Consider the following 10,526-nt stretch of genomic DNA (forward strand, 5'->3'; position numbering starts at 1 on the left):
CCTTGTTAGATGCATTGCTCAAATACTGTAAAACGGGCGATCTGGCTGCAATAATGGTAATTAGTGAAGCCACTGCTGGTGCTAACGTTAGCTAAATAAGGACTCGTACTAATGGCTGCATGCCAGAAGAGGCAAATACAAAGGCAGCCTCAGACTGCCCGTGATAACATTTTAACAACCTTTTAAACACATGTCTGGTCGAGAGGTCCCGCGGGTTATCAGTTCGCAGTATCCCCGGTGTAATTATCCAAAAACCAAAGAGCAACAAAAGGTGCCGACAATTGAAAAATGTTTACATTGTAAGCTAACGTTAGCCGTTTAGCAAGCTGGCGGCTAGCTGCTGTGGCCGCGACAGACGCGAGGCCTGACCCATTTTGAATCCCAAATATTTAGAAATTCTCACCTTCCTGCTCCAACTTAATGCATCTCTGCTAGTGTAGCACAGCCTGTATCTCGCTATTAAATGCAGACGAACTGAAATAAGGCCACATAAACCCCCCCTGCGGGATGCAAACTGGAAGAGGTTTCTGTTTGATAAAAAAAAAAGATCCACATTGACATACATACCTCCGACCCGGTACATGTTGGCCGCCATTTCTGCCCTCCCGGAGTGTTAACATAAACCATAAACTAAGAGAAATAGAATAAATTAATAAAAAACAATAAAACCCGGTTTCTTAAAACGTAAAGGTGCGATAATTTATGATCGTCGAGACTCCGGATGTGTACCCAATCTGGAGGATTTTGGCAATTCAACCCCCCCTCCTTCTACGCTTCACAGTACCCTTTACAATACAGTGAACTCACACCAGCCAAAAGAAGTCGGATCAACCCGAAAAACCACTGACTGGTGACGTCGGGAGGGGGGCCGCGCACGCGCAAACACAGGCACCCACACACACACACACGCACACACACATATACACACGCGCGCACACACCTTTAAGTCATCGTTTATTAATATTTGAAAAAAACAAGGTATTTTATTCTAAATGCAATAATAATATCATGATGTTAGAGATAAAGTATTTACAATGCAACCATACGATAAGGGTTAATATTATAGAAACAGAAATAAGGGAGAAGTTAATTGTTTCCTAATAAACGTATCATAAGCATAATAAAATATATAATTATCATAATTAACACAATAATAAGTCAAGTAATAAATTACTTTTGGTGCAACTGAACAACTTTGCGCACAAAAGTTTATTATAGTGATTTTATTCACGTTTGTGTTTGAAGTGTTTATGTGCGAGTTAAGCGAAGGGGGGAAAGTGTGAGAACCACCCATAAAAATATTTGTAGCTACTGTTTTATATCTATGGAGGCAGCATCCACATTGGAGATACATGTGCGTAAAACTACACTCACGAGTGTTTCTCGTTTCGTGCGTCCGCGTGCACGCGCGCGCATGTGACATCACTACTGGGATTGGCTCGCCCTCACTGGGGTGGAGAGTCTCCTCCACAGGCTACAGTGGGAGACGAAGAGGAGAGTGAGGGACAGGAGGAATAGTTTCCATCAGCCACGGAGCTCAGCGCAGGGGCCACCTCCACTCAGAGCGAACCACGCCCGGGGACAGGGGGAGACTGAGGGCCCCCCTCCACCCCAACTGTCCAAACTCCTGGAGGGAGGGATGGACTGTGAAGAGGAGTTTTAGTGAGGTTACAGGTTGACAAGATGAAGTTCGGGAAGAGCATCTGTGTGCTCAATGTAGGGGGAACCCGGTACGCCTTCACCCGTGAGGTGATCAGGGATTTCCCTCTCCGGCGCGTCAGTCGCCTGCATGCCTGCGCAACCGAGAAAGAGGTTCTTGAACTATGCGATGACTACGACCGGGATCGGAATGAGTTTTTCTTCGACCGCCATGCGCAGGCTTTCTTGTTCATTATGCTATATGTGCGCTCCGGCAAACTCCGCTTTGTCCCTGGAGTGTGTGAGCTGTCCTTCTACACAGAGATGCTCTACTGGGGTCTGGAGAGCGCGCACTTGGACTCCTGCTGCCAGAAACGCCTGGACGACAGGATGTCCGAGATCGGACTGGACAGTCTGTCTGAGGAGGACATCCGAGTATCGTCGGATGAGTCCCAGAATCCGAGCGAGCCGGTACAACGGACTGAGCTCACCGGTCGCGCTAGATGGCTTGAGCTGATACGCAAAACATTCGAGGAGCCAGACTCTTCGCTTGCGGCGCAGGTTTTGGCTTCAGTGTCCGTGATCTTTGTGATCGTCTCTATGATCATGCTGTGTGCCAGCACTCTGCCGGACTGGGATACAGCCAAGAGAAATACTGTGGAGGAGCACAGGTAGGCGAGAGTCAGGGTCACTTAAGTTTAGAGGAATATGAGCCAGAAGAACCCCTTCATCAGGATGCGCCTGTAATTAAATAAGTTCAGGCGCAAGGTGTGTGGATGTCCTAGAGAAGAGAGACTGTGCTGGTCTGGTGCGTAAAAGCGAGTAGTAAACTCATGTCATGAGCTCAGTAGACTAAATCATACGTTTTTGAGATGATAAATATCTCTCCTCTCGTAAACACCTGGGAATAGCACCTGCATGCGTTCAACGCAGTAAACATTGCGCATCCAGAGGGGTGATGGATGGAGGCTTTTGTCACATCCCAGCTGTTTGAGTCCAAATGTAATGTTTTAGTCTTTATCACTATAAGAAAGGGTCAAAGATCAACAGATTAACAGGGGCAGTATGCCTATGGATAAGTATCAGTTGATGCAGAAGAAATCGTCCTTGTGTTTGGTGACTTGAACCCCCCAGAGGTCACACAATGACAAGTTACATTAGGCAAATTAAACACCAGGATCCTCACATGAAAGACAAGCTCACAAGGAGGCCAATTACCAATCCATATTATCTACAAAAAGGGTCATGTTAATTATTACACAGGAAGCCCTCCCTCTGCTCTGTCTTCCTCCTGACTCTCTTCCCTCCTCTCCTGCTCTCGCCTCCTCACCCTTAATTTGAATATCTTTATTGGCTCGGTTAGTTGACATTGCACAGTACACAAGAAAGACAAACATATCAGATAACTGACAGATTGACAATATTCCAGTAGGTAATGAATTGAAAGAACATGGTGTACTGAGGGATTATAAATTAGGCAAACCAAACAACACTGAATAAAGCCACTCACAGGAATCACTGGCTATCTTTTCCACATTTTCCATTTTAGCTTCAGATTGGGTCAAAGGATAAAAAGTGCACTTTTGTCTTCACATTATCTCGGCCGCATCTAATCCTTGGATGTCCCCCCGCAGACAGACTGTCCCCTCTAGGAAGCCTGAGGCGGCCTTTCTCTATATAAGGCTGGATTCTGTTCACTGTACCTAGTTTTGAGTTTTGGATCAGTTACAGTGGTTAGGTAATCAGATAAGTGTGTAGTTTATACATGGGGTCAAAAGGATTCCAATTTCATTTCATCCCAGTAGATGATGCAATTCTCTCAGTTGCTCTATAATTTGCTTTGGTCTAATTGTGCTGATGTAGTTATCCTTAGGCTCTGTGGTGTTTGTGCTCAACCTTGACTGGCTCTATGTCAAATACAAGCACCACCTGACTCTAATTCATTTTGATTGGCTTTGCTGTGCTAATCAATGGGGTAATTGTGTCTCTCTCTCTTTGAAGGTTTTCAATTCCTCCCTCTGTGCAGTTTCCTAGCAGTTTTCTTGTCTTCCGTCCATATTGTACTACATATCTTTCCCCCCGTGTTTACTCGTGTCAACCCTGAATTGCGTCACATCTTCCTTGTTTCCCATAATTTATTTTAACTCTGCTTTGCTTCCTTCTCCCCCACATTTACTGATTGTCAAACAGCATCTCATATCATCTTTATCTCTCTGTACGTCCCCTGTCATTTCCTGTTTACAGTCTGTCACACTCATATTTCTCCTCTCTGTTTTGTAGGATAGTGGAGGCCGTTTGCATTGGCTGGTTTACAGCAGAGTGCACAGTGCGCTTTCTGGTGGCCAGAGACAAGTGGGACTTCCTCCGCCGGCCGCTGAACATCATTGATGTGATTGCCATCACACCCTACTATGTCACCATGGTGATGGCCGGGGCAGGGATGCCGGGTGCCGGGCTCGGGGTTGCTGGGGTAATACTTCGGGTGCTGAGGATGATGCGAGTCTTCTGGCTCATGAAGCTGGCCAGACACTTCCTGGGGCTGCAGACACTGGGGCTGACGCTCAGGCGCTGCTACCGGGAGATGGTCATGCTGATGGTGTTTGTCTTCGTCGCCATGGCGATATATAGCGCTCTGGCCCAGCTGCTGGAGCACGGCTTGGATTTGGGCACGCAGAACCCGGATTACGCCAGCATCCCTGCCGCCGCCTGGTGGGTCATCATCTCCATGACGACAGTTGGGTACGGGGATGTGTACCCTGTGACAGTTGGGGGACGGGTGCTTGGGGGCATGTGTGTAGTGAGTGGCATTGTTCTACTTGCGCTGCCCATTACATTCATCTACCACAGTTTTGTACAGTGCTACCATGAACTCAAACTCCGCTCTGCCAGATACGCTCGCAGCCTGTCAACAGAGATACTGTGATGACCATTTATACCAAACACCTATGGCCCCCGGCTACATCAGAAAGGAACTCTACAAACCAGAAGAGCTGCTGATGCCCCTTGTGAAATGATGCTCAACTCTGCTCTGCCCTGTTTCCTGCCTGAGCTGCATCTGTTGGCCCGTGTAATTCCTGCCTGTTGTGTTGATGATCTCCAATCATCATCTTCAATCAGCATGCTGCGCGCGCGTCTCCTTAACAACACCATTTGGACCGAAGAATAGGAATACGCAAATAATTATTTATTAAACACACACAGGAGCAGTCAATCCAGATTCGACAGTGGCTGCTGTTTACACTGTATTTCCATGGTTACAACATTGGCAGAGACGGCTGCTTTTTTGTATGTTGCATCAAGTGCTGTGTGTGTGTGTGTGTTTGTGTGTGTCTTTGTCTGGCCATCACTTTGTCTAAGCTTCTCACCCAGATGGTACCAGTTACACAAGATTGATATGTGACCTAGATACATTCTGTTAAACCTATGAAATATAAAAAAGGAGTGAACAAGTGAGTGCAAAGTGGAGATGGAGAAGGGGTACACAGAGGGCTTATTGTGTAGGAGTGGCATAAACCTGATAATGAAATATGGATACAGGTCAATAAGGTGTACAAGGTGTCAGACAAATAAAGGGTTGACGGATATGACAGGGCAGATGGAGTGTGAAACGGGAGGATAAAAGACGACGGGACGAAATGACAGACGACAGAATATGAACAAGCTGGAGCACAAAGACTGAATAGATGGAGTGTGTGTTCTCCATTTGTGAGAGAATGCAAGGCATCTTGTATTTCTGCGTCTCCAAGGCAACCTCATCCTCCAACATGTCAATCATAACGTGCACACACAAATAGGCCACATACACGCACATGTCCATGCTGGCACGCAGCATTTTTTGTGATTACTGGGAATATGACATCACAGGATTAGTTTAAAATTGCCACAAAAAAAAAAAAAAGAAAACCAAGAGAGGAAACAGAAATGAACAGTAGAGGCTGTCACAGATGATGGTTCTGACATTCGGTGAATGAGATGTTTCCACTGTCCACGGTTTGCCAAGAGACACATGATCCAAACAAACAAGTCAACACCTCTCCCACACAACAGTCTTTCTCTGCATCTTCTCTCATCTTCCTCCTGTTGCCATCAACCATCCTCTTTTTACACACCATGCACTAACACACACACACACACACATATCAAGCTCTTTCCCTTCTGTTGCAAAGGAAATTAAACAATGAATGAGTATGTTCATTATCAGTCTGTCCTCAACTTTAAAGTCAAAATTTGGTATTTCATCATGAATTTTTGCGGTGTGTAGTATAAACAGTACATGTCTCAATATCCTCGTCTTTGTAGTACCAACATGCTTTTTAAATAGTTTAACTGCCTCAAAAAATTAAGGATAATCAGTATTTTATTATCTACTGGTGAAAAGACATAATTTTGAACTCATGTATAGCTTATAGCCAAGTGAATTTAGGCCAGGCCTGATTGAAATCATCAATCAAAACTTTTTCATCAGTAGTCTATGGACTTGTAATTAATGTGACCGATGTGCAAGTTTTTATAATAAAATGACTCTGTGTAAAATGTCTGCGAATGTGTAATCGCTTTTTACAAATCAAACTGTACCATAAAAATTGTCAAATTTAAGTGCTGTGACCTCAGAGGCATTGGGCTCCATCATCTGCTTTTCACAGTGTTGGAATATTAATCTTCAGGTTTTTCACATCACTTATTCCTTTAAAGTCCCCCTCCGACTCAAAAATTTGTTTTGCTCACCTCAGTTGGATGTTTGAGCTTCACTATGCAGAACGATGTACGTGCAGAGTTTGACACCAGAAGACCGTTTTCACCTTCATCTGCTGAGAGTGGAAAGTTTCTCTGCACTTGCTGAAAATCTGAGTTAAAAGCACGATTTGTGACATCACAACTAGCTCGGAAGCCAATTGTGGTCTGATATGAAACTTACACAAGTGTGATGTGGAAACTTGAAGCCTCCAGTGCACAAACACTGAGAATGAACTTTACAATGAAGTAGAAGACATTCAGCCTGATCACCAGAATAAAATGTTGGCATTGTACATTTCTGCAAACCACAGATACATTGGATATCTACATTTCCAAAATATGTTTATCAACATTTCCAGAATACATATTATATTAACATTTCTAAAGTGACGTAGCTCACATGACATCTATATGAGCTGACTTTCTTATCAGGAGGAGGAGGGGTCAGAGGATGGCTAAAAAAGTTGTTGGCGGAAAGTTGGAAATCAGCAGATTTTGTTTGAGACCACCTCAAAATCAGTGCCTGCTTCCCGCTTCAATTTGAAGCCATTTTTATTTTATTTTATAGTTTTATTTTAATCCAAACCATGATCTTTCCATAACCCTAACCAAGTGGTTTTTAAACCTAACCAGACCTTAACCACAGTGCTGTCATCATAAAACATCATTATTCAACTGACAACAGCCAACATTGAAATGTAAACATTCAACATATCTGTGGTTTGCAGAAACGTACAATGCCAACATTTTATTCTGGCGATTGGGTTGAGACATTTTGTGTCTAGTGGTTAAACTTCAGAAATTTTAAGTATTTGCCTATATGTAGATTCTGGATTTTTGATAGAAGGAGAAGGTTTAATTTTAAGAATTTCTAACTAGGTCATTTATCTTTTTTTTCATGGGAAAAAAAACACATTGGCCAAAAGTTATTATTCAAAGCAGAGTATTTTTATAATAATAGTACTATGTCATATGACCTTAAGATGTGATACATGGATAAGGCTTTTATGGCGGATAGAGCCTGATCCTTTATGTGATGACACTCTATTTACACCTCTGGGCCTTCTCTAGGCAATGAAACGTAACACTCAATGTGAGGAGCACCTGAGCCTGTTGGCAAGGGCATTCGGTGCACTCATCAGATTCACACTATGGTGAACATTGTGCCACAGTCTGGTTCACGAAGTACTGTCATAAGGTTAAATCGACAAAGAATCACAAACGGCTGCTGCTGCACTGCTCTCTCAGGGTTCAAGCGTTTTAAAAATGTTCCACATTTATCAGTAACCAAGCCTTCTCAGTCAGCTCATTCAGTATTCACAAGGTTTTTTTTGCACACTAAAATATCAGTGAATTAAAATTTTACCCAGTTTGGGTCAATATAGCACCAACGCAATACTGGGTTAATGTAACTCTTGAGAGCCACTCAAGACATGGGGTTGTTTTGGTTCAGTTTTAGTGTTATTTTTTATTTTATTGTTAGGTTATTTACCCAAACTAAAGGTTGTTATAGTCTACTTTGCTCTTTTTAAACTTACATGTCACAGTTTGTTATTGATTGTTAATAACCTGTGTATCTTTTCAATGTCATATGCACAATGTTTTGTACAAGAAACAATACATTTGTGACAGTTTTTAGCTAAAGCTTGGGTCAAAATAACATATTTCTACTGTGTTAAGATAACCCAATGTTGTATTAGTGCTATATTGACTCAAACTGGGTAAAATTTTTAATAACTTTTACAATATATACAAAACACAACTTGGTTTCATTAAATGGAACACAAGATCATGTATTACAGTAAATCAGTGAAGAACAAGTAACAGAAAAAACATAAAACCAATAAACCCAAACAAAAATAAGGGGGCTCAATGTATCCATAAATACAACATAAATGAGGTATCACATTTTTATGAAAAAAAAAGCAAATCCCTCCTGTTAAGTTTCTTCCATATACATCTGAAGTTGAATATAAATGCCTACATTAACAAATTAAGGGAAAATAAACAGAAGGTCTTACTAAGGTGTCTACAACAGTTTCGGTGCTCTTTGGCAAAGATTCTTCAACTCTCTGAAACTCTTCTGGAGGAATTAAGACCATCCCCAAAATAAATTCCCATTTCAAATTCATCATTTTTTTTTGATGATGGTGGTGTTGGAGAGTGCTGTCTGACATCTAATATTTCAGTTATGTTCAGTTAGGTTCATTCAGACATTGTGATTGCAAAAGACACAGCAAATTTCACATAATTTTCAGTTACCCCTCTTGCCTTGTATCGGAGCATCTGCTTCCCTAGTCATTAATTTATTTATCACACTCTCCATGTGTGAAGGACTTTTTGTTATTGTAAACTGGGTTAGACACCAAATTTGTCTGCCACATGGTGTGACTGATTTTTGATTGGGGTTTAGTGGACCTAATAGTTTACCCATGTGGTGAATAAATAGTTTAACATATGAAAATATGGTGTTTTATGAGGAAAAATACCGTGTGTCCTCTTTCCAGTGTCCTCTGCCTTCCCAGCTGCCAAAATCCACATCATAAAAATCCACATGATAAAAATGTTGACACACTAATTGCAGTTGTTACTGTGCACTCACAGCAAAAAGCTTTAGCAGATGTGAGTGCCTTGTGGACTGTTTTTTTTTACGTGGGTGCTCTAACCTTCTAATTAATGGAGTTTTTGAGGCTGTATGCAGCCTGAGGGAAGACCTGCAGACACTAATAGGAACAAAAATCTACCACTATGTTCTCTGCATATTTTCCAGGAGAAAATCATTTAATCACATTTTGATTTACACTTTGATGTATCATTGTAATATTCTCCTAAAAATATTATAGACTTAAACCTCATTTAAAGAGGAGGCAGTTAACGACTCTTTGTAACAAAGATGCAAATACAACGTTATCATGAACATTTTCATTATCTATCTATATTAAGTATCAGGTTCCTATCAATAACCTAAATTTGATTTTAAGTAGGGCTAATGCATTTCTAATTCTGTTGTTAGACTACAATTATTATGGAAAGCATAATAAGCAATTTCATGATTATTTGCTCGATTGATAGTTTCATGTGTTGGTTGAAGAACCAATGACTACATTGCACCCAGTGGTGGAAGAAGTATTCAGATCCTTTACTTAAGTAAAAGTACCAACACAACAATGTAAAAATACTCCATCACAAGTAAAAGTCCTGCATTAAAAATCCTACTTAAGTAGAAGTACATAATTATTAGCAAAATGTACTTAAAGTATTGCAGTAAAAGTAGTGGTTTGGTCCCTCTGACTGATATATTATTATATATGACATCATTAGATTATTAATACTGAAGCATCAGTGTTAGAGCAGCATGTTACTGTTGTAGCTGCTGGAGGTGGAGCTAGTTTCAACTACTTTATATACAGTTAGCTAGTTTAGTACAGTGGTTCCCAACTTAGGGGTCGGGCCCCTCCAAAGTGTCACCAGATAAATCTGAGGGGTTGTAAGATGATTAATGGGAGAGAAAATAAGAAAAAACAAAGTTCTGATACACAAATCTGTTTTCAGTTGGAATTTTTCTCAATCTTTGATTTTTGGTTAAATATTGGATCAAATGAAATGAAATGAAACCATGTGAGAAGTTTAGAGGGAAAAATCACTATTTGGTGGATCTGTTAACAACTCACAGACATCTGAAATGTGACCCCAACTACACACTGCTTTTTGTAAGACATCAAAAGCCAAAAAGGTTGGAAACCACTGGTTTCATCTTTAACAATGTGTTGTATTTTAAAAGCTTGCTATATTATCCACTGTGTCAAATCTTCATCTGAAAAGTAACTAAAGATGTCAGATAAATGTAGTGGAGTATAAAGTACAATCATACCCTCTGAAATGTGGTGGAGTGGAAGTATAAAGTAGTATAACATGGAAATACTCAAGTAAAGTACAAGTACCTCAAAATTGTACTTAAGTACTTGAGTAAGTGTACTTTCCACCACTAGCATCACCCCACTTTATGTACCATAACACACAAAACGCAGTTTCTAAATGATCAATGCAGAGAGTATAGTAACTATCAGTTAAGTATTTGGTTTTGGTGTCATTTACGCAACATCTCCTCACGTGCCTCCTACAGCCCTCACACTTGAGACCAGCTGACTTCTGAC

General features: G+C 41.2%; 2 protein-coding genes across 3 annotated transcripts in view; one reads left to right on the forward strand and one right to left on the reverse strand.

The window, feature by feature from the left end:
* mta3 (metastasis associated 1 family, member 3) overlaps positions 1-854 on the reverse strand; it is a 33,899-nt gene extending 33,045 nt beyond the window's left edge. Inside the window, exon 1 of one of the 2 annotated variants that reach the window (XM_067575773.1) lies at positions 568-854. In XM_067575773.1, coding sequence (XP_067431874.1) covers positions 568-595 — 28 coding nt within the window. In that variant the 5' untranslated portion in view covers positions 596-854. The remainder of the gene's footprint in view (positions 1-567) is intronic. The other variant, XM_067575772.1, reaches the window with a different exon arrangement.
* Positions 855-1,385: 531 nt separating this feature from the next.
* On the forward strand, positions 1,386-6,173 carry kcng3 (potassium voltage-gated channel, subfamily G, member 3). The gene is made up of 2 exons (XM_067576712.1): positions 1,386-2,309; positions 3,919-6,173. Exons 1-2 carry the CDS (start codon positions 1,684-1,686, stop codon positions 4,559-4,561), a joined length of 1,269 nt encoding a protein of 422 aa, XP_067432813.1. The 5' UTR covers positions 1,386-1,683; the 3' UTR covers positions 4,562-6,173.
* Positions 6,174-10,526: the final 4,353 nt, after the last annotated feature.

Source organism: Thunnus thynnus, chromosome 20 (genome assembly GCF_963924715.1).
Source record: "Thunnus thynnus chromosome 20, fThuThy2.1, whole genome shotgun sequence".
In the NCBI taxonomy this organism is placed as follows: Eukaryota; Metazoa; Chordata; class Actinopteri; order Scombriformes; family Scombridae; genus Thunnus; species Thunnus thynnus.